The sequence below is a fragment of the Pholis gunnellus genome, assembly GCF_910591455.1.
Source record: "Pholis gunnellus genome assembly, chromosome: 6".
NCBI classification, from domain to species: domain Eukaryota; kingdom Metazoa; phylum Chordata; class Actinopteri; order Perciformes; family Pholidae; genus Pholis; species Pholis gunnellus.
Genome location: NC_136532.1, coordinates 9,885,648 through 9,909,400, shown reverse-complemented (window position 1 = coordinate 9,909,400; position 23,753 = coordinate 9,885,648). Strand labels below are relative to the sequence as shown.

At 42.2% G+C, this 23,753-nt stretch overlaps 2 protein-coding genes across 6 annotated transcripts; one reads left to right on the top strand and one right to left on the bottom strand.

Moving 5' to 3' along the window:
- Window positions 1–1,807: 1,807 nt before the first annotated feature.
- rmi1 (RMI1, RecQ mediated genome instability 1, homolog) lies at window positions 1,808–9,440 on the bottom strand. 3 transcript variants are annotated; one of them, XM_079161368.1, is made up of 10 exons: window positions 9,160–9,440; window positions 8,981–9,066; window positions 8,493–8,712; window positions 7,225–7,335; window positions 6,281–6,430; window positions 5,532–5,602; window positions 5,089–5,212; window positions 4,778–4,856; window positions 4,440–4,629; window positions 1,809–3,837 (listed from the first exon to the last, which is right to left on the bottom strand). In XM_079161368.1, the coding sequence occupies exons 3-10, from the start codon at window positions 8,652–8,654 to the stop codon at window positions 2,595–2,597; spliced, it is 2,130 nt and encodes a 709-aa protein (XP_079017494.1). In that variant the 5' UTR covers window positions 8,655–8,712; window positions 8,981–9,066; window positions 9,160–9,440; the 3' UTR covers window positions 1,809–2,594. The 3 variants fall into 3 exon arrangements, with proteins under 3 accessions (XP_079017496.1, XP_079017494.1, XP_079017495.1); XM_079161370.1 differs by having other exon boundaries at window positions 1,808–3,810; window positions 8,493–9,066; XM_079161369.1 differs by lacking the exon at window positions 8,981–9,066 and having other exon boundaries at window positions 9,384–9,424.
- Window positions 9,441–9,567: 127 nt separating this feature from the next.
- hnrnpk (heterogeneous nuclear ribonucleoprotein K) lies at window positions 9,568–22,727 on the top strand. Of its 3 annotated transcripts, none has more exons than XM_079161273.1 (17): window positions 9,568–9,619; window positions 10,584–10,657; window positions 10,773–10,936; window positions 11,160–11,257; window positions 11,970–12,026; window positions 12,972–13,015; window positions 14,518–14,590; window positions 15,073–15,180; window positions 15,441–15,569; window positions 15,833–16,164; window positions 16,891–16,938; window positions 18,473–18,512; window positions 19,301–19,316; window positions 19,744–19,776; window positions 19,933–20,000; window positions 20,438–20,607; window positions 21,804–22,727. In XM_079161273.1, exons 3-17 carry the CDS (start codon window positions 10,879–10,881, stop codon window positions 21,832–21,834), a joined length of 1,305 nt encoding a protein of 434 aa, XP_079017399.1. In that variant the 5' UTR covers window positions 9,568–9,619; window positions 10,584–10,657; window positions 10,773–10,878; the 3' UTR covers window positions 21,835–22,727. The 3 variants fall into 3 exon arrangements, with proteins under 3 accessions (XP_079017399.1, XP_079017397.1, XP_079017398.1); XM_079161271.1 differs by having other exon boundaries at window positions 15,067–15,180; XM_079161272.1 differs by lacking the exon at window positions 9,568–9,619 and having other exon boundaries at window positions 10,593–10,657; window positions 10,769–10,936; window positions 15,067–15,180.
- The last annotated feature ends 1,026 nt before the right edge of the window (window positions 22,728–23,753 follow it).

The following is a 23,753-nucleotide window of genomic DNA, read 5'->3' as shown; positions in this document are numbered from 1 at the left end:
TTATTCATTTATATTAGCGCTGATGGAAGAAGTACACAGATCTAAACTTAAGAAAATAAAAACTAAAGTATTGCACTAAACATTTAATTAGAATCTGCTAGAATCTAAAATCTAAAAAATAAAACAAGCCACGATGCAAAATGGACCTATTAAGTGTGCTATATTATTATACATGTTATGTTTATGGATTATTATTATCGACATATTACCTAACAGTTAAGCATTTAAATGTACAGATGTTTGAGGTGGGATTAATTGTGAATAATTTACTGTCTCTAAAAACATCATTTTTATTTACACATCATTGGTTTAAGTGTAAAGTTTGAATCTGCAAAGTAAAGAGTTACTCCAGCTTTCAAATAGTTAAAACTAAAACACTTCCCTCTGAAGTAAAAAGCAGAAATAAATGGAAATATTCCCCAAAATTGTATTTCTAAAGTACTTGAGTAAATGCACATTATCATCGTGTAATATAATACTTAACATTATCTGACACTCAGTTGTTAATTAGTTGTAGAAAAAATCTTTTGACAAAATATTGAGCTTTCTATCGATCACATGATGTGCATCAACAGATGGAGTTTGTTTGGTTTTTCTATTTTTGTCTGGCCACTTCAAGGACTTAAAGGTTGAGAATTATAGTTTATTCTTGACCTTTCGAAACAGCAGATGAGGAAATTTTGTACAGCAACATTCCTTTTTAAAATCTTCAATTTCCTTTTCCTTTAATTCAAACCGAGCTTTTTATAGCTCTACACTATACATCAACAATCATATACAGCTGTTTTTGACTTTCAACACAGAATTTGTGCTGAGGAAACTTAAATTGATTGGTACTTTAATTTAATAGAACACTTATATTCTTTTATTCCCCATGTAGTAGTTTCTCCCTGTTCATCATCCTTCTTGTTTCTTTACTTAATAAACACCTGTTTAACATGACACAAAAATAAACAAAGTAAACACATATTCAGGAAATGTATTTCCTCATATAAATTCGTTGAAGGTGTAAACAGCTGGAGGGGCCTCCCCATGAAGCCGCCTGTCATAAACTACCAGTTAAATATATACATTATGTATACAGTGATGTTTGACTGCAGGATCCCTGTGGCAACACTCTCGTTATGTTTAATTTACTCTATCAGCCAATATTTATTCCACTTGTATGTCCCTATGGGTTGCTGCGCTCCCCCTCTCCATCGTATCAGGCCTCATTAGCACATAACAGGTTATCGACATGCATAGCAGGGGCTTGATTTAGACGTTCAACCTGATTAGCCCTTAATGAACAGAGACCCGCTACCTGAATGGAAGTGCACACAGCGCCGTAACACAATAACAAACACGTATGAGCCCACAGACGCACACAATGTAAGCACACATACGTACCAACATACATCCTCTGCCGTGCCTTTCTTAGCCCGTGTCCTCGGTGTGCTCATTTTCACACTGAGGCAATTGAAGTGTGAGCGACCGACACGTAATTACATCGTACGATGGCAGACAAGACACTAATCAATTTGAGTTACTGTAATTGTTGGGATGTTTCATCTTTAAGAAACATTTCGGACACCCCTGAAGAGCTACAAGATAATATTGCAGAGCTATACATTCAATTACCATTATGTGTGCTTAAACCGTGCATATCTCAAAGGTGCGTTTAATAAAGCTATTACAAACCAAATGAAACACTGCTGTGATGTCCGGTTATTGTTTTTATAGTTATTCTTGGGGAATATAATACTCATTTGAAGAGGAGAAATGGAAATGGAAAATTAGCAGCGAGCACTTACTTGAAGCATGTTTTATTAGTCAAAGAGTGAGAGAAAATTGTAAAACCTTCAGAACAATTTTATTTCAATATACAGTAAATACAGGCAAGGCATCTAATTTGGGGTTTATTCATCAAAGACAAAAACAGATGAGGCTCTATAATGAACAGAAATAATCGGAAAGCATGGCCTCTCCTTTATCTCCCTTTCCTCTCATCTCCTCTGGGGGAGTTTATTAAAGACCCTCGCTGCCCTTGGATATTCAATAATTTTTCAGTCAGAAGCAATGGATGTCCTGAATGAATGCAAAGGCTGGCAATTCATTACAACAATCACAGCATGAAGTATTTCCTCCCCCGATTCCCTTCTCTCATCTCACATGCTGCACTCTTCACATATAGTGTTTAATGTTACATACAGTGTGACATTAAAAAGTTTGAAATATATGTTGATAAATAAAATGTAGATATTAAAGATCTGTTCACTTTGCATAGGAGTGATGCAGTGCGTGTCAAGCAGAAAATAGCTCTATGAATAGATGAATGAAATCCTCTAATGACGACTGACAGAATGTCACATTCACATATAGCAGATGGGATGCATTGCAACACACTGCCTGCTGATCATCAGACATCCAGTTCACACATTCTGCTCTCCAAATCTAAAGCAGAAGGGCAGGTTGATCACCAAAAAAAAAACCCCACAATTCTTTTTAGGTGATGCTTATATTTGCAATTTTCCATCTCTGCTTAAAGGCAATATGCTCCTCCGCTGCCTGTAATTTTCTCATTATCGCCCACTTCCCCTCAACCACTCCTCTGTCTATTTCCTCCCGTCTCTCAGCCTCTGCTCCAGCTCCTGGAATACTTTCTCATTGACCCGGTCCGCCTTGGTCACCACCGCTTTTCTGCCGTCTGGTTGAAGCGCCACGGTCATAACGCAGCACATGTCCACCAGCTCCTCCTGACACCTCTTCATCCCGGTGTCCAGCTCACCTCTCCGGGCCGGGTCGCGCTTCAGAGCCGCCTTTCCCGCCACCGAGAAGCCCAGCAGGCCCGTCAGAACCTCATCGGACAGCTCCACGTCCAGGTAGCCAGTTCCATCGGATATTGTGGCGCAGATGCGCCAAAGGCCGTTGTTGCTGCTCAGTTTCCCCACGAGAGTCACAATGAAAGCTTTGACTCGGATCTCTGTGGCGTGACGTTGTGGTTTGGACGTCATCTCCTCGAGCAGGCACAAATATGTAAACGGTGGAGATGTCAGAGTGAGGGCAGGGACCGAGCTGTCACTCTGACGGTCTATTTTTACAGATTCAAATGCTGCATTGTTTGGGTTATAATTTTGCCCCTGAGGTGTGTTGTGAGAGCTCTCAAATGAAAACATTTCTGTTGCACGCCTTGATGAGTCGCTGGTAAGTCTATGACCGGAGCCTGAAGTTCCTGTTTTGTTGGTAGAACTCTCTCGGCTTCTACTTGGTTCTTGTTGAATAGGGAGCTGATTTGACTCCCCGGTCCAACCGGTTTCTACCTCGGCAAGAAGGCAGTCCATATCGTCATCCATGAAATCACTCTCATCATTAGTAACACAGCCGAACTCACGTGATGGCTGGAGAGCTGCTGCTGGGGACAAGACCTGCCCTGTAGCTTCTTTAACACAGCCTACATAGTCTCTTTTCTGCGTGGTGGATCTTGAATTGCTAGAACCAAGCCGTGACCCAGAGCCATTCAAAGTGTTCTGCCCAAACTGAGCAGTTTGGGCTTTTGTTGCCCTGTTAGGATTTCCTGTTATTCTGTCGCTGCTCTGTGTTGTGCTTCTGTGACTGCTGACAGACTGCGTGGTAGCATTGTCACTTTGTTGAAAAATCACACTGTCCAACTCATCCAGAGGAAGATTGTCGAAGTCCTCATCAGGAAAGTCTTCGACTGACATGTTGTGATCCGAGATCTCCTGTTGAATCGAGAGGTCGGGTTCCTCTTGTTCGCTGAGGTGGCGATGACCATGGACTGAACCACCTCTGTTGCTCTGGGCCAAACCACTTCTGTAAGAGCGGACAGAGGCTTCATTTCTGCAAGAGACCCACCAAAAATGTTGGACTGAAATAATATAGTTTCAAACCAGCAATTACTTTCAACAATGTTGTTGGGCCCAATGTGCCAGAGGTATAACCCAAAAACTCAACTCTGGAACATTTTACGCTACATTCTACAGCTACAGAAACCAGGGGATCACGATACAAGTCAGATATTACTCAAAGTGGTTCAGTCTTCTCTTTGAGTAAAGCCTGAAGTTGGTAAATTGACAATAATTTGACACCAGAAAGGTTGTTTTTAAACCATAAGTAGTGAACTGCCTTTGTCGTTCAATTCAAAATGATGAAATTATGTGGCAATTTAGTTTCATTTGTTTCCGACTGTGCAGGAAATTGGTGGTCACAGGACAGCAGGCAGCAATAAAGACAGCAGAGGACAGAAATTATATATAAAATATGTTCGTCTATAGGAAGTAGAGTCGGTAAGTGGTAAATGCCTCCCAAAGTAGAGGAAAGATAAACGCTGAGATTCTTTCTGAAGACCAACATTATGCTAAAATTCAAAATGTCAAGATGTATTTGCCCGGCGGTGAACACCGAGGAGTTCCAGCATCAGAATGTCAACGTTAACCACCCACCTGGATGAGGCTGTCGAGACGAGGCTCCTGATAGAAGAGCTTCTCGAGGACTGAGTGGAGGTCTCACTGAGCGTCCCGTAGCCACTGTCTGGAACAGGCCCCACCTGAACCCTTTCCACCTCCTCCTGGGCCTCCAGACTGGCCAACAACTCTGCATCATCGAGCTCCAGGTCCTCCACTTCCTGGTTTCCTGAAGAGAAAACAAACGAGGCACAACATCATGATTATGTTCAATTCTAAAATGCCTAGCTTAAGATAAGAATTAAGGCGTCCATTTTCCTTCTTAAACAGGCCTTATTTTATATCAAATCTAAATTGTTTAAATGAACTGAATATACCTTGTGGTGGTGCCGGGGGGGGCGCTCCCCCCTGTTGCTGCTCCTCAGGAAGTCCCAGCGTCCGACACAGCACCTTGCCCTGTCAGAGTAGAATCATACCACTGAACCTGTCCACAGTATTGCATTTAATACACTGCTTTATGACAACAGCTGGGATTTTGTATTTATCTTCCCTTTAGAAGCTGGAAACGGTAACTGCCGCATAACAACTAGGTTTACTCTCAATGTTGAGTATTCACATCAAATTTCGAAATAAAATTATTAAGAAAACACAATCGGCTTTTGATAGACAAGAGAAACCAACAGTGTACCTGGTTATTCCTCTCCACCAGGTCCTCCACTTCACCACCCAGAACCTTGATGTTGGACGGCCTCAACAGAAGCATCCCGAGTCTGCAGACCATCTGCCCTTGCAGCTGCAGCTTCGCGCCAGGCCTGAGGGTAACAAGAGTCAACAATCCTAATAACCATTTTTAAAATATGGTGCAGTAAAATCAAACTGGCAGTAATATGTTTATTAATTTCTGATTTCTTGACATTTCCACACAAAATATAAGATGACATACAAATAAATAACAGCATTCCCTTTATATAGTAACATAACATATTCTTAATTTTAATTATTAAAGACACATTAGCTGGAAAGATGTAAATAAAGAAGGAAATAAAGCAAGAAGAAAGTCATGGTTCGTCTCTTTACGTGGTTGGACACCACAATGCAGTTAATTAAATATTTGACAGATTGATTCTTAACCTTAGAGCTGTGCTGAGTGCAGGGACAGACTGATACTCCATGGCCTCCAAGCTCTGGACTCCATCTGTCACCTGTTCAACAGAGACATTTGACCAGGAACAACTGAAATCACTGTGAAGTTATTGCAGATTTAAATTCTCAAACTATTACCACAGAGGGTTAAACTAGCCGGAACCAGTTTCTCGAAAATGTCTTAGAAATTCTAAAAGTCAAAGATCAAATGGCATAAAAAAAAAATTCTATGCATTTTCCGTGGAAGGTTGTTTCACTGCAAAACTTCCTAAAACCAGCAAAGCGGCTAAAAGCTTATCCGAATGCTTTATTAACCTGCCGTTTGACCGTATGTCAGTGCATGTTAAACCGCTGTGGGTCTTTGCATCCCATGAGTCCTAGAACTGAGAGACTTCAGGTCTCGGAAACAGGAAAGAAAAAAAGAAAAAAGCCACTGCAACGTTTCTAAGCAACACCAGCGCTATTCTTGAGAAACCATAGAGCCGTGACAAGTGTATTACTTAAGGTGAAAATTACAGTCCGTCTGCTCCTTATATTCCAGCAATTTACTCTTTTATATGCTCCCACTGATTGTACCTGTCCACTCTGATTCAGTCAGGAAGAAAAGCAGAATTCTGCATCGTTCTACCCAACCAAACATAAAGATAAAGTCTGATCAAAGAATATGGTTGGACAGTTGATTGAGTAGAATTGTACACACTAGCATTGTATTTATAATGGAAAATAATGTCTCTGACCTGCAAGAGTAGCATTCGGGTTGGTCTGGTTTCCCAGGGCCTCTGGGTGAACTGTGTGACAGCAGACACCTCGTCGTTGGCACAATCTGAGCCCCTCCACTTCTGCATCTGATTATACGCAGGCTGACTGATGTCCAGCAATGAGTCAACCTAAAACAGAGTGGGACCTTTGATTACGTTGCCTTTTCCCTGCGTAAGAATTTCTATAGAAAATCTAGTGAAATGAAAAACTACAGTCTTATAACAAAAACAATGTGTACATACTGTGCATGAGAATTTCTTGAATTGCCAGTCTTATTTGATATCTTGTGGCTCCCATCGTTGAGCCTTGGCACCAATTCACATTTAATTACTCTGTGTCGGGGTTTCCAGCTGAGTTTCTATTTTCCATACGATAGAAAACTGAAATCTAGTGGTGCTTTGTAGAAATATGGATTCTATTGTACTCCAATCATCTTTTCCCCATGAATTGCCCACGGTATCTTGATAAAGTGAATGGGAATAATTTAGACTGCTATACTATTAAGCAAAAAATGCCTTCAACCACATTTTTCTAAGATCCAACACAACAGCAAACACAAACTTCAATAAGCGCATTATACCCCGACAGCTACATTACACAATGGGACATTTTCTGTTCATTTCTTTGCTCAATGTGGACTGCCATTTCCACTGTAACATGATTTTGTTTGTGTTTTTATTACAGGGGATATTTGTATTCCCCCCCCCCCCCCCCTCCTTCTCACCTGTGTTCTGCTGTAGCTGCATATATCGCCCTCGGCATGCTGTTTAGACCTAACATGGTGGTTTTATTAGCCTTCCAGACCAACTCTGGCTAATTTATAATGTTCTACTGATCAATGGGCATTGTCCCGAACATAACATGGAACAATAAACATGAGATGAAAAATATAGCGTAAAATGTATGATCAACAAGCCTGTACCTGGACACAGAAGGTGCCGCTGAGTTCAGTCTTCTGGGCCTGAGAGAGTCCTTCAGGGAGAACAGGGTAGCTCAGGTCCCTGAGGTCCGTCAGCAGCCACTGGTCCAGTGCCTAAAATGTCACGTCATGCAGAGAGGCACAAGTTTATTTCCCACCGTAAGATCTATTTTATGACACTCTGTAATATCAGTTATTTGACAAGATTTTTATACTTCACTACTTCCGTTCACTTCCATTACTTAAATGGCCATCAAATTATTAAAAAGCAGGTTTCTTGTTCATGATATGAACATCCTAACCATAATCGTTCAAGTGCACTTCCTGGTTGAGATCAAGCGACCATGTCGGCCACTGCGGTGAACTGATAACATGTCATGTTCCTGAAACCAACAGGAGTTGATCCGTGCCTTGAAAAACTGAGCATTATCCTCCTCAAGTATCTACTGAAAAAGAAGAAGACGAGATAGACTTTGGCCACGGAGGGATGCAGCTATTCAGCAACGATATTTAGGTACGCTGTGGCGTACCAATGATGGAGGAAAACATACCCCACATGACACGCCACCACCAGCTGGTACAGCTGACACCAGGACGAATCCATGCTGTTTAACACAAAAGAATTGCCCTGCTATCAGCATGTTGCAACAGAAACCAGGATTTGTCAGACCAGGAGGTGTTCTTTCACTCCTCAAATCGCTCACCTATGCCGATGACTACCCACTGTAGCATGAGCTTCCTCTTCTCAGCTGGCAGTAGTGGAGCCGTGCACGGTCTTACGCTTTTGATGCTTGTCTGCTCAACGGTTCAATGAGTTGTGCTTTCTGTGTGTTGCATGCTTGTTTAGCGGTCAACAATATTTGAAAATTGCAGATTTTTTTGTTGATTGACTAATTATTTCAGCTCTGCACAGCGATGGCGAACACTATATTGGTGAAGCAGCAAGGACCTTCAACTGAAGACTGAGTGAATAAACAGACATAATCAGCTGTATGTAAACCACTTAAAGCTTCAACTGGGACGAGGTAAACGGTCATCAACCAGGAGTAAATGGATGACTGGAGAGGGATCAAGAGGACATTCACATCCAATGCAAGAGACCATCTTAAAACAGAGACAGGAGTAATCGTCTCCCCCTCCATATACGACCACCTGTTGTCACATCACCCAAGTCTCATACTTAAGTCACACATCATATCACAACTGAGCAAACTCTAGGCCGTGATCACTTTGCATTCAGCTGCACAGACACATCCAGACATCCAGCCTACCTGTTGGTTGATTTGCTGCTGTGACAGACGACCTGCGCCGCCTGCTTCTTCCTGCAGCCACTCCACGCAGGCTTCCAGCCAGGCAAAGGGCACCTGGACGTGCCAGGAGGACTGCAGCCAGGCTTGGGTAGCATGTACCACTGCTTGGATCTCAGGGGCCATCCTCGTCCTTTGTTTGTATTTGACTTAGGCCACTTCCTGAGAGTTTCTCCAATGTTATCTGTTATTATAAGAAGCTAGTTGCGTTATTCATACTCAACTACATTTATCAGTAATGGCTTTACTCTGGATTACACATTAGCAACGACACATTTAGTAAATTACGGTTTCCAGTGTACACGTAGTGGTTTAAATGTTACATTTAATTTAATTCATTGCATAGCACCATGCAATCACTGGGAGCTTAAAGGGAGTTTTTGTGTTAAGGGATCATCTACTCTCTGTATCTCCAGAACCACTTGTCATCAAATCTTGTGGTGATTTATCACCTGGAGAGATTAGTTAACTATTATTTTGCTGTGGTCACATTAGCTTTGATAAGCCCTCTGTCTCTGCAGGTGGTCACGTCTGGGTACTGTGGAGGAGAGAGGACAGATTTGAGTGAGGAATGCAGGCAGGGATGGCATGCGACAGAATAATAAAACGTCCAAGTTCATATAGAAGTTACCTGCGAGTCATGGAGGCAGCCTCTTCCACGAAGTGTTGTGGGAAGTAGTTAAGGCGCCAAAGTTGACCAGTGTTGGTGCTACTATGCCTTAGCTTTGAGTCCATACAACATGTTTAACGTTATACAGGCTTTTACATACAACCGCAGCTGTTCAATATAACAATTGTTCCCCTACAAGTACATAGAAAGACACCACGTAACATAAGCCTTGCAGATCATCACACCTTTTATACAGGAATAACTTGAGCAACCTGAAAGATCCAACTGCACCCGGAAATAGAGCTTATGGTGTTATTTTGGAAACGCCTCTGCTGCTTTGGTTGACGTCTCTTCTAACCAATGGTTACTCCCGCCTGTTTGATTTACTCTCTGTTCAACCAATCAGCACTCTTTAGCTCAACGGGTACATTTCCAGGTTCGGTAGAGAAGGAAGGGAAACGAGAGAGGTGTTGCACTGCAGGTTTGTGTTTTGACGATATTTCCCAGTTTTTCGATGCCACATTGAGCTTAATGTAGTTTCAGTGCACAGGTAATATACAAATTAATATGTCTTCGGCCGTCACTTTGTTCCGTATTTCGTGTCTGGTGTAACGCTGCTTAATTAGCCTGGCACTATAGCGTTAGCTCTCCTTGTGCCCCACCGAACTGATTACAACATGGCGAAATTAGCTAGTCGCTAGCTTGAATGGTTCGGACTGGTCTTTGTATTGACCGATAAGTCGTGTTTCATCAGCCCACTCGCGTTAGATCACAGACACATCGCAACGCCTTGCCTCCTATGTAACTATAACAATGTTTAAAAAGGGCGTACGGTCATGTATTAAGTATTAATAGCTAACGTTGGTTCAGACCTAACGTTACACGACGGAGCTCGTAGCTAACCCAGGCTAGTTAGCAACCCTGGTAACGTTAGCCAAGTTAGCACACTTAGTACAACTGTTCGCTAACGTTGCTTAAATTCTGGGTTTAGTTATTCAGTTAACGTTATAAGATTGATTAAAATGGAGAACATGCCGTGTTGGCTTGTTTAGATAGCAGTAGGCTAGCGTTAATCTTTAACGTGAACATTTCGGTATCTAACATTAGCGGTAATGTTAATATAATAATATTGTTCGTTCATCAATGGCTGATTGACTCAGCTCCTAATTCTCCGAAACAGTGCAAATCCCTTCTTCGCTCTCCACGAAGACAATCTTGTTAATGTTACGAAACCATAACTGATGAGCTACGTTCTTATAATTGTGTCCCTTCAAGTAAATATTGTCTCTTAATGCTGGATAGATGTTCATGGACCTTAAAACGTTAGCAAATGTAAAGTCATTCCTACATGGGAATGGAATAAATGTTTTCGATCATAATTGTTGCCTTTGCTCTCGCTGAGCCTTTTTGTCTCAGTATTTCAACTAGCCTCTCCCTCCCGACAGGTCGCAGCAGCTGTTTGGTTCTTGCTAATTTAGTTCCGCCTATCAACACGCCCTTGTCCCTGTTATAAATATCGGTGAGTGCCGGTTTTCTGCCAGTTTTCCTCTCATCCCGGGCTCTTGAATAGCTGGATCTCCAGCACAAAGCTTGAATTTACTTATTTCTTTTTCTCCTTTTCACAATGCTGACAGACCTCCACAGCTCACTGGGGCCAATTTTCCGCATCTCTCTTCCTGCTGCTGCCGCCTATTCCCCAGACCGCGTTGCCCATCCCGTCTCCTTCACTCTCAGAAGACCATGGAGACAGAAATTGACCAGCAAGACGATACTTCATTCGGCAACACAGAGACAAACGGTATAAAACCTAGCCTTTTTACATTTTCGGTTATGTTGTCAGAATGCGCCAGTTTATTGGCAGATTTTATAAATCTATACACCTTAAAATGTATCTGTGTTATGTAAGGAAAGGATAGCAATAGTAGTGTTGATTCCTGCCTTCTGTGGTCTTTAATTTTTTTTTTTGCTATCCAGTGGAGGGTTGTGTATGCAATGTGTGTATTTTTATCTCCCTATGCCAGGTAAGCGCCCTGCTGAGGATGGAGATGACCAGAAATCATTCAAGCGCTCCAGGAACTCAGACGAGATGGTTGAGCTTCGCATCCTCCTGCAGAGCAAAGTAAATCAGTTTGCCCTTCATCTCACAATGTTTCTCTCTGTTTTGTGCAGCCCTCCAGTAAGACTCCAGATTTCTTGTACTCCGTCCATTTTTCATATTTTTAGTTGTTGCCCGAATGACATCTCTATCTTTTGGATAATTTAATTTCTACCCTTTTTATTAGGGGTAGTCGTACAGATGTTGTGCTACTGCAAATTCTCGCGAAATATTGTTTAAATGTTTATGACAATTTATTCTAACATTTTTAGGTCATTGTAGATGGTATATCTCAGATTTACGCAAAGGAATTTGGCACTTGGTGTCTAAGGTTGTGAGGCAGAATGAATGTGCTGCTCAGGCACTGTGACATAGAAACATTTGACTTAAAGGTTCAAACCTTTTCACCCGATGCAGTTTCTACCTTTTTTTTTTATGCACTATGGACTTGTTTTTCATTGCAACAAGTCTTGCACCTCTATGGCTAGAAGTAGAGAGAACAACAATGTTATTAGTGCAGTATAACACCGTAATGCCATAAATCATAAGACGCATAGGTTGAATTCCTTTGATAAGCTATCTCTCAAAAATTGGAAAGCAATGGAGTCTATGTATCCAACATTTTTCCAAGGCTTTCCAATATTGGGGAGGAAAGAAATGTAAACTCTTTTTTTTGTGTCCTCTTTGACTCACTGCTGCAATACAGCTATAAGTTAAGTGTGCTCTGTATTTTCAGAATGCAGGAGCTGTGATTGGGAAGGGTGGCAAAAACATCAAAGCCCTCCGTACAGACGTGAGTACATTTTATACATATACGCCCAGAATTTTTATTTTGTATTATTTATTTTACCGTTCACTGGTGTTCAGTCTCCCAACATACCCAGCCCCTCTATGGAACAGCAGTAAAAAATGACAATCATTTACCGTTGATATCTGTTTACAAACTTGCTTTGGTAATTGGCAATATTTTCTTCTGTGTTAATATGGGGTGTGGTTAGCGAGTGTCTGTATTGATATTAGCCCTCTGTTCATGAAAACGTCAGACAAACCATTTCGGGTTGATTTGTTACCTCTTTATTCTCATATGATAAGCATGTGACTACCTCAGCTAAACTGGCCCCTGGCACAAAAGTCCAATTTCATGTCAGTTTGTTTCTCCATCTTGATAATTTATTTTAACAATGCTGTTGTGGCAACACTGATGCTTTTGTTAATCTAAATTTATTGGCACAGTGCGGTGTTCATGAGGTCACCTGAAACGCCAGCTAATAAGGCAACCTGACTAATATTTAATGTTTCAATGTCATTGCCTCTTTCTATAGCCCTCCACAATTTGCTCTACCCCCTCTCTCACTGTCTCTGGTCTATTCCCCAACATTGAACTTATCATGTTCTTGATATGCCATCACCCATTTTCCAATGTCACATTTTCTCCTTTTCTCTCTTTGACAAACCTATCTCTGAGAGAATCAAATTAAAGTCACGTTTGAACAGTGTAGAGCCTGTATATTAAAAATGTATTCCTCTTCCCTCTTCCCTCTCCCTTGTTTATTATTTTACTGTTGACTTTTGCCCACTTCCTCCTCTGTTGCCCATGTTCTGGATGGCCCCTCCTGCGCCCGCCCACCTGACACCCTGGTTGGCCCTGTCCATAATCGTGCCCTGTCCCTAAATGGGCGCCTTACTTGATTGACATCTGTGCTCGAATGGCCCTGGCCCCTGCCCATTCCACGCCCAGTTCAATGCCAGTGTGTCAGTCCCAGACAGCAGTGGGCCTGAGCGGTATGTCCCTAAGCTCCTCCCTCTCACTGCCTGACTACAGGTCAAACAAACAAAAAGAGATGAATAATAAATAGTCATCCTGCCTCTGTCAAGTCACTGTATTTTAACCTACCTGTTCTCTTAGTATTTTAGCCTGAGTCAAAATGCCTAAATGCGTTCATGTCCAAATCTGCCTGTAAAAGCCATGTCGAGATCCTTTTTACATGCCATTTTTAAAGTCACGTCAACATTAAGAGAAACTTAGGATGGTGTTGTCAGGGTTTTTCCACAATCTGCCACTGTCTTTTTAAATCTTTGCTTTAATCTGTGCAGTATATCTGTTTTTTTATTATGTTTTTGCTGATGATTACCCTCCACTATCTTTGCGTTTTCACCTCCCTCCCCCCTCAGAGTGGATATACTGGTGTTCTTGTTTTTTTTCCGTTACTTTCATAAGCTCACCTGCTTCTCGCACCATCCCATTCTTTCCTTGAGATGCTATAATTGTACTGATAGACCCGTGATTGTCCATCCATTCTGAAACGCTAAAGGCAAGCTAGGATTCAAGTGTTGTGTCTGTATGTGTTTTTCCTTTCCTGTCTTCTGCTTCATCTGAACTTTGTTATTGACTACTGGAGCTATTGAACGTACAGATTATCCCTCTCTGTCCCACTCATCCATGCATTCGTTGGTGTTGCGTTTATTGCTTCTCCCATCCCCTTAAATAGCAGTGGCAACCCTAATTTTCCATGGTATAATCTGCTCTGTTGCTCTCCCTCAGTTGTCTACCATTCTACTTCATGTACAAACTGTGCTTAAGTTACCTTGATCAGTAAATCCATTGTTTATTTTATTGTTTAACTAGGTGGGTGCAGACGACAAGATTCTATATATTATCGTTGGCCAAAATGAAGCATCAACATTTCTATCCAGGCTATTATTTAGCGACGGGATGCTTTGATAAACGTGATTTAAAAATATGAGAGAGCAGTCATTGGTTCTCTGTCGTCCCTAATCTTTCAACGTTGTGTTAGGCACTTTGAAGGCTTTGTGGTGTGCATCCACCCAGCTATGCTTTAGGACTATAGAGTTCTCTTTGGCACCTTTGGTGCTTATTCCTGCCAGATCCTCCTCAGACTTACCCCCCCCCCCCCCCCCCCCTCCCTGTCTCGCCCCTTCAGTGGTCACCAAATGCAGTCACTTTTCTTTGGGTCCTTTTTTATTTTGTCTCTTTTCTTCCTTTCTCTGGATAAACGACTTTTCTTTCATTACATATTTGGGTACCAGTTTTCCCACTTACAGTGGTGAATTATCAGTGACCATGACCAAGTTTAGAAAACACTGGATCTCAACAGTTCATATGGCTGTGTTAGTTTCAGTAGTGAGTTGGTTAAATGGGGTGTGGCTGTTTTTTTATGGCATGAAAGGGGATGTTATGAGTTCTCTAATCTCAAATGTTGTTCCCTCCCCCCTGGGGTGTCTTACTGGCTACCCCAACCCCATCATCTTTGTGAATTATGAAGCATCCTGAGCATCAGTGCCGACATCGAGACAGTGGGAGAAATCATGCTGAAGATCATCCCAACATTGGAAGAGGTGAGGACTTGTTGAACTTGGTTTCTTCTATTCATGTCAAGTCTTTTTGAACCCAATGAACTAAACCATTTATTTAAAAGTGAAAGCAATGGTGGATGTTAACGTTTATTTTTTTTTTTTAGAGTTTTGTGTGCTTTCGGTATTGTTTGCACCTGCAAATAAGTGGTTTATTTGACTTAATTGAACTTGACTTATTCAAAACATGTTTGCTTGTGTCTGCGCTACTGTTTGAGGCTTTTTATAAGACTGTTGCCATGTGCCTGTACCTGCAATCAATTGGTGGGGAATCATTTTAAGTATGGGATTATGTTCTTACTGACTTCTTTATATCCTCTACATTAACTTGCTATTTTGTGCCTTTTAGGTGCAGGATATTGCTATAATTAGAAATAAACCCAAGTCTTGGGCAAGTTTGAGACTTTCAGAGAACTAAATAGACTGTGCCGAAGTACTAACATGCGACATGTTTTGCTCAGTACCAGCAGTACAATGGTATGGATTTTGACTGCGAGCTGCGCCTCCTGATCCACCAGAGCCTGGCTGGCTCGATCATTGGAGTGAAGGGAGCCAAGATCAAGGAGCTCAGAGAGGTATGTCAATGGGATATGGATCCGATTTTTACAACTAAATCAGTTGCAAAGCAGTTAACAGGCTGACTTGTTATTTCCTCTGGCTCAATCTGTTATGTCCTAGAATACTTCATGTACCTCAAAGATGTGAAAATATACCCATAAAATGACACAGTAGTGATTTGATGTGTGAACTGTAATGTTTTTCTAAAGTGGAATCAGCTGCTTTATCATTTCGATCTCTCTCTGTGATCCTCATGTGTGCCTGTATCTGTCTCCAGAACACAAAGACCAGCATCAAGCTGTTTCAGGAGTGTTGTCCTCAGTCGACAGACCGTGTGGTGCTGGTCGGCGGTAAAACTGAGAGAGTGGTCGAGTGTATCAAGACGATGCTGGAGCTTATCGCTGAAGTGAGTATCTCTTACAGTGGTCCAGAGGCCTTTTTTTTGTGATTGGCGGGAATAATACATTGAAGAAATGCAACATATTGAATCCTTTTTCTGATTGACAATACATTGACTGTTGGAAATATAAAATGTTGCATAGTGGAGGACAATCAAGTGTCAACAGCATGTCAAAAACATTTATTCCCTCCACACCTGTATTCTTGTAAACTGCATTTGAAATGTATTTGAGCAGGTCAGTTGATCTCCCTTCTGTCCCCCTTTTTTAGGCTCCCATAAAGGGCCGTGCGCAGCCCTACGACCCTAACTTCTACGACGAAACCTATGAATATGGTGGTTTCACCGTAATGTTTGAAGAGAGGGGAGGAGGTCGCAGGCTGATGGGAGGGTTCCCCATGCGTGGGGGCAGGTCCAGCGGTGGAGACCGTGGGTTTGAACGAATGCCCTCTAGCAGAGGGGGGCGGGGACCCATGCCTCCTACTCGCCGTGATTACGATGAGATAAGCCCCCGCCGAGGTCCTCCTCCACCCCACCCGAGTAGGGTTGTCAGGGGGAGCGGGCGTGGACGCAGCATGCCCATGGGACACCCACACAGAGGAGGGTAAGACATGATCACAAAGAATCTACCGTCTAGTGCTCTTTTCTGTCGCTCTCCTACTTCGCTTTTTCTTTTCTGTCCTGCAAAGGCATGGACACTTAGTTGAGTTTGTAAGTAGAGGTGTAGCCCCCACACACACACACACACAGACACACAGTTCATCACCGTCTTAGTGTGAAATACAGTTTTACGGCCGATCGTTATTGTCTCAGTAAAAATATGCAGTCTAGAGATATTTGTTAGTGTTCGTGTCGAAGTAGTTTTCCTAAAATATAAGCCTTACGTTAAAGTGGGCATGTTGTCGATGCCTAATACAGATACAATCTTGTACACATTCTTTGTTTTACTGAACACTGAAATGCCAAGTGTCTTCATGATCCTACTCATCAGTTTGAAGTTGAGAGTCCGCTTACTCCTGTTAACCTCTTGAGTTGTAAGTGTTTGATATTTCCCACATACATTCTAGAGCACTTGTTTCCTTCTGCATCTGCGTACACAAAGCTTAGTCCCTCTTCAGGGGCTTAGTTTCCAGTCAGGCTCACTTTTTCAACTTGCTTTGCATTGTCAATTTCAGAGGTTAAACTGAGTCCAGTGTTCTGCATGTGTCGCACTATGCACCCCTCTGGAAACATTTGTATTCACGGTTATCATTCCATAAATTGTATGTGCTCATCACTGTATGTCTGGGTGTGTTTGTGTGTCTTTTTCCCATCTCCATCTTGCCCACAGAGAAGATCGTTACTATGACTCGTACCGTGGCTCAGAGGACAGGTCCAAGTAAGTTTCTGTCCCCAAACCTTTGCCCAAACCTCCTAACTTATCCTAACAGGGATACTTTGACATTTTGATGTTCTGTCATTTTGTACTAGAATATAGGAAGGTGCTCTGTAAAGGCAACAGTCCTCATTAATACCATTGGGTGGTGCTTCCTAATTGTAGAGTAGCATTTTATCCTTTGGTCTTAGTGAGGATCATTTACTAGTGTTCAGCATAATTTCAATTAGAAAAAACTTAAAATACATTAATATTAAAATGAAGTTGTATGTGTTGAGGTATTCCTACACATCCCATATTTTCCTGCGTTGATACTTTATTTTTGCATTTTGTTGAATATGCCTGGTTATCTACTCTGTATCACTTTTGTCTTCCCTAATTCTCAACACTAATGACTGCCTTACAAACATCCATTGCTCTACTGTCCGTTTGCCTGTAGCCCCATAGCCAGCATGAGGCTGCATTCACACCAAATCATGCATTGCAGTGATTAGTACAAGGTTGTGCGTCGATATGGGAGTGTCACTTATTTATTGCCCATTAACACCAATTGGCCGCACAACAATTATTTCCTTTGTTCCCTCGTGGCGGGGCTGTAAAGCTCTGGATCACCGGTTACGTTTTTGGCCACTGCAGCGTAACATCTGTTTGCGTTTCTCCAAATGCTAGTTTGTTTTTTCAGCGTCCCCACCGCCGCAGATTAAACGCACTTCCCACATTCAAATGAATAAGAGGACTGCCGGTTTCACCGCAATGCCTTATTTGGTGTGAATGCAGCTTCAGTCCCTTACCCTGATCCCAATTCACCTGTCCCACTTTGTAGGGAACTACACTAATGTTGTACAACCACGTCTTTCCTGTGTTAATATCCAATCTGCTATTCGCTCCCAGTTTTCCCCAGGTGGAGAGGAAGTAGTTGTGGTGGTGTATATGATGGTCATGTGCTGATGTGAAGCTGACTTTCGTCACTTGAGTGCCTTGCAAAACGGCATGCTGACTTGTAATTGGAAAAGTCCGTTTTTGAGATGTACTGTTGCATTTGAATGCAACATTCTGGCAGACTTTTACACATTAAAATGGGAAGCTCTACCCTACCCACTATTTACATTAGTGCCATTATAGCTAATAACACCAATGTGTAATAAGGTGACCTCCAGGAACAGCAAGAGTACCAGATAAAGCCAAACATTTCTTCAGCAAATTCCTTTATTTGAGCTCAGTTTTGGGGGGAGAAATCAGCCGCCCATGGCTCTGATCATCACCACCACCACCACCACCACCACCTGTCACTTCTCTCACCATAACACTGTCAGAGCTGTTCCTGTTACTGTGTGGGAAGATGGCTGAGAGGAAATGTGTTTATAGTGTAATCTTGCTCAGCGTGTGTGCAGTTTGACCTAGACCACAAATTTCCTTTGGAATGTTGTCAAAAATAATAATTTCTGAGCATTTTTATTTTTCTTTCCGCCCCACCCCCCATTCTCTCTCTCGCTCTCGCTCTCTCTCCCTCCCTCCCCTCCAATCATTTCATCACCAGTGACAGAAGAGGCAGACCGGATCGCTACAGCGATAACATGGTTAGTGACCCTTGCATGCAGCTCTTGGGTGCCAGTGTTCTCAGGCTTGCACACTGGTTGGTCCTAGCACGAGGCAATATGCGATTGTCCATTGTGCTGTAATGATAATAGAGTTTACTGACAACACAACTGTAGCTGGTCACTCGTGTGCACACACTCATCTGAGCCCCGGAAGCATTCAAGATAGTGTTTGCATGGCGTAAGCCACCAAATAACCATAATCACCACAGTCGGAGATACCCCATAAAAATCAGCTATAATTGCGCTCTTACTGTGTACTTTTCATGGCCAGACGGTTTCTCCTGTGAAGACGGGGAGGATGTTGGGGGTGGGGAGGGTGGGGGTGGCCATGGTTGGTTGCTAGGCAATAATAACGCTTTGTTGACAGACTGGAAGGTCTCTCGCTTCTCTCTCGCTCTCTCCTCCCTCCTCTCTCGCTCGCTCTCTGAGAGCTAGCAGGATACTGCCTGCCGTTGCTCAGCAACAGCTTTTTGAATTGCCTGTTGCCCTGGTGACAGCAGCAGTATAATAGCAGGTGAAAATGGGGGCTGATGGAGATGCAAGGAGAGGAGGGAGGGAGGGAGGGAAAGAAAGAAAGAGGAGGAGTCTGGCTTATGGATGAAAACGGGTTTTTAGTCGAGTCTGCTCCGTGGACGAAGCTGCATCATCATCATCATCATCCATCTGTGCTTACAGTCCTCTGTCCATTCATCTGGGATGTGTAGAAAGATGAAACGAATCGACCGTACCATATGTAACCCTGTTGTCTTTCTGTTTGCTTCTTACAGAGTGGAGGAGGATATGGTGAGTACTAAGCCTCTGTCTGTTGGTTTTCCCTGTGTCATTATATGAATGTGGTTTCAAGGCTGTCTGTTGGTGTGGAGCCTTCAGGGTTCTCTTCAGCAGACTGTAGTGTAGCATGTCGTCTGAATGTGTTGTTCACAGACAATATGACTAAATGTGTACAGGGTCAACATGGCTAGAAGGACATACACAGCTCACATTTAGACGGGGCTGTTGGTTTGCAACAATATTGTACTTTGCATTGAAACTAGTGGAATGACATTTTACTTCCAGGTACAATGAATTCTCTTTAGATAATCTTAGTTTACAGCAAATGTTTAGGATGACACACACACAGCTAATTAAAAGGCTTGTATGATGAGTCACAGTGATTTGTTAATGAATGTCACAGACTTAATGTTTATATTGAGTTTTCTCTCCTGCTCAGACAACACTTCCTCCTGGGATAGCTACCAGTCAGGTGAGTCTTCACACCTTCTATCCATCAGAATGATGGGGAATTTTTGCTGAGCTACGTGTGATAATGCTGGCAGCCGAGGATTGATTTCAAGTGCTCTACTTACTTTCTCTCTTTTCCCTGTGTGTCTGTGTGGTCCTCCTCCCCCCTGGCCAACAGGCGGACGTGGCTCCTATAATGACATGGGTGGCCCCGTCATTACCACACAAGTGACGATCCCTAAAGATGTGAGTATATGACGGCAACATAACATACAAACTGGCACACCAAAGACAAATCGGTGTACCTCACCCACTACACCCTCGTGTCAAAAAACATTCAGTCGGACGTAATAAAACCCTACATTACCATATGTGATTGTGTCATCTGCACACTCTCATTAACCTATTATGTCATAGTCTATTTGTGCATCATGACCAATAAGTCATGTCGTCTCCCACACATTGACCTCACTCTAGACTCTAGTATTTCAGTGTAACTGACAAACATCCTTTGAGATGTAGTAGTATTCATCTCTTCCTAAACAGCTTGAACTCGTATTTTCTTGAACATGTCATACATACTATATTACATTTTTTTTAATCTTCTCCCAGTGCTTAAAATGTTTCTCCCCATGTTTTGTCTTTTCTTCCCTCTCATTCTCTTCTCCGTACCCCACTGACAGCTGGCTGGCTCCATCATTGGTAAGGGAGGCCAGCGGATCAAACAGATCCGCCATGAGTCAGGAGCCTCCATCAAGATCGATGAGCCTCTGGAAGGTTCTGAGGACCGAATAATCACTATTACTGGCACCCAGGATCAGATCCAGAATGCCCAGTACCTTCTACAGAACAGGTAAGTTCTCGCATTGCCTTACAATGAGTACACTTGAATTCTGTCTTGATTCAGCACCCTAGTTGTAGTTGAACCATGAAGGCCATGAAATTGTGCTCATCAAACCGACTAGCTTTCAAAACCTCTGACATTGTCATGTAGACTCTGGCCTGAGCTCTTGTAAAAACTGTTAGTGCAACCATCTCAGAGAGTGCAGTGTTGTAAACTCATGCAAGCTAAAAGTATCTACTGATACTTAAAAAAAATGCTTTCTTTCTCTACCTCTGCACCACACATATACATATTTTGTTAGGATTATAAATGCATAAATGTATTTTTCTGAAATTGCATCTTACTACTAGCTAACCCACTTGTTGTTGGGTTGTGTATTTCTGTTGCCTGCTGTCTCTTCTCCACTAACCCCCTTCCTTTTTCCCCATGCAACCTGCAACTAGTACAACCCTTCCTCTTGCATGAAATGGCTGTGAATGAGTAAGCAAAGTCAATAGCATTTTATTTTAAAAGGGTCAATGTAATTGACATGCTTCTTTGACTGTCATATTTGTCTATTGAATATGATTTGGTAGAAGTAAAAAAAACATAAAGCAGAATGTCTGTTTGCCATCCAAGCCGTTTCAGTGTGAAGCAGGGAGTGGATTGATTCTCCCCTGGCTGCTGCTGTGTGGAAGACTAGTGATTTTGTTGTTTTTAGTTAGATCAACCGACAACAAATCACAGTCTGCCAAATAGCACAGGCTCCTCCTCTTCTGTCTCCCTTGGCAACCAGTAGGCATGTATAATGCACACTACTTCCTTGTTGATGCTAACCGAGCTTAGCCACGAATGCTAATACCGCTGTAGTGTAGTGTTGCCATGGTAACTAACCCTGCCTCCCTCTTCCTCCCCCCCCCCCCCCTTCCTCTTCAGTGTGCTGCACCTGCTTGGACACAAGGACTAACCACACCCCTCTTTTTCCTCCTCCTCCTCTTCCTCGCTCTCTGTCGGCCATTTATTTCACATCTTCCCCCGTCGTCCTCTCTCTGCCCGTCTGTCTTTCCCGCTCTCCGTCTCCCTTCCTGCTCTGCCTCCTCACCCGTTTCCTCCCAAGATCTCATCCTCCTACAGTTGCATAGCTATATATTGACATTATCATTGACTTGTGAATTGCAATTTTCCTCTTGTGTATTTTATTTATTTTTCCACTCTTTTTATTTCAGTGTGAAGCAGTACTCTGGTCATTTGCTGTAGACCCAGGAGACTCAGATTGAAGCAGACTCAGATTGCCCCCCCTTCCCCCCCCTGCCCCCTTTCCAACACATCCCCTTCAGACTATTATTCTGGATTGTGGGTGTCTTTTTTGAATTTATTTTTGTATTTTTTAATGAAACATATGTCCAACATTCCTGTGCATAAAATAAAATGTAGATGTTCCGCATTTTAAGAGTGTGGTCCATTAGTTTATCGCATACACTTTGCTTTTTTTGTTTTTTAACACTCACATCTATCAAACTATTCTTCAGTCTCCTGACAGACAAAAATAAACATAACCTTCATTTTTTGATGGTTTTGATTTTATGACTTGTATTTGTATGCTTGTGTCTCCGGTTTAAATCTGTCGTGTGTGTGCATGTGTGTGTGTGTGTGTGTGTGTGTGTGTGTGTGTGTGTGTGTGTGTGTGTGCGTGCGCACGTGCTTGGGTTGGGTGTGCTTTCGCTTGTCTATCGGTCCCTTCACACACATTTGTACCACATTACCACTCTGTGCAACATGCAGAATGTAAGCTACAATTCTTTTAATTTTGAACCGTTTGTTTTTATTTTAGAGATGTGGGAAATTTCACCCGTCAGAATGGATTTGGGGATGTTTAAGTTAGGACTCTTGTTCAAACCAGATACAGAAGAATTTGTAAGAATATCCATGGTAGTTGTGTGATGAAATAAATTCGAATAATTTGAGTACCTCTTCACAAATGGAAATGTGTAGCTAAACATTTGTTTTGACATTTTATTCGAGTTTTGACAAATGATATTGAACATATCTATTTTGTCCCTGCAATTTCCTGTGCTCTACACTTGTTTGCTCTCCATGCTGTAGACTTCACATTGTCAAATTGTAAAATGAATAAAGATGGTGCCACTTTTTACTGAACTAATTTGCATTTTTAATTGCAAAATCATTGCAGGTGGATCCGTTTTCTGTGTACAGATGGTATCTGGGCTAAAAGCTAATGTGGTTGTTTAGGCAGCAGTCCAGCTGCCTCTCCATGCATGTTATATTTAAAGTTACAACTATCAAGAATCATCTGTTAATCTGTAGATTATTTTCTGGACCAAGTGAGTTATATGATTGTCTTCAATGCCAGAAAATTGTGAAAATGTCTGCAAAAAGCACATTTTCAAATTGTTATGTACAAAAAAAACTAAATATCATATACGACCAAGAAATACGACCATATACGACCAAGAAAATCATCATATACGACCAAGAAAAGCAGCACATCTTCACATGAAAGAAGCTGGACTTTTTATGACAATTTTGCTTTAAAAATGACAATGTATTAATTGGGTGGTTACTGGATGTATTGTACCTCTGAAATTGCATCATTTAAGGTTTTAACTGGCCCCTAATTTCTATAAAACGTTTTTAAAAATATATATTTACACAATGTTTTGCGTATCCTTAACCAATGAACCCATACCTTGTTAGAGGTTCCATGCTCATAACATGGACATTATGTTTTCCGGGTTCCTCTCCTGGCTTCTTCTGATTGGTTTATCGGCCGGCGATGAGGTCACAACGTAGGCTCTGATTGGTCAACAGCTGGAAACCAGGTAGCGGAAACACGAAGGATCACGCGCTTACGGTAGGCGACAGCGTTACTTCCCCTGCATTCATCGCTAAGTTTAGTCAAACATCCATTTATGAATGGAAAATAAAGCGAACATTGTCGCTGAACAGGACGTTTGTATCGGAAAAGCAATCCGCTGTGTGAAAGCTGTGTAATGTCCGTATTAGTGGTGAAAAACCTGGATTACTCCACTGTCAGTTACTACATGCACTTTGCTCGTCCAGTTTTCAGTAAAACATAATCACGTGATGTAGGTTACCTGGGCATATCTTATTAACGCGCGCACAATACTGCTCTTTCCGTTAAAAACGACTTTTTA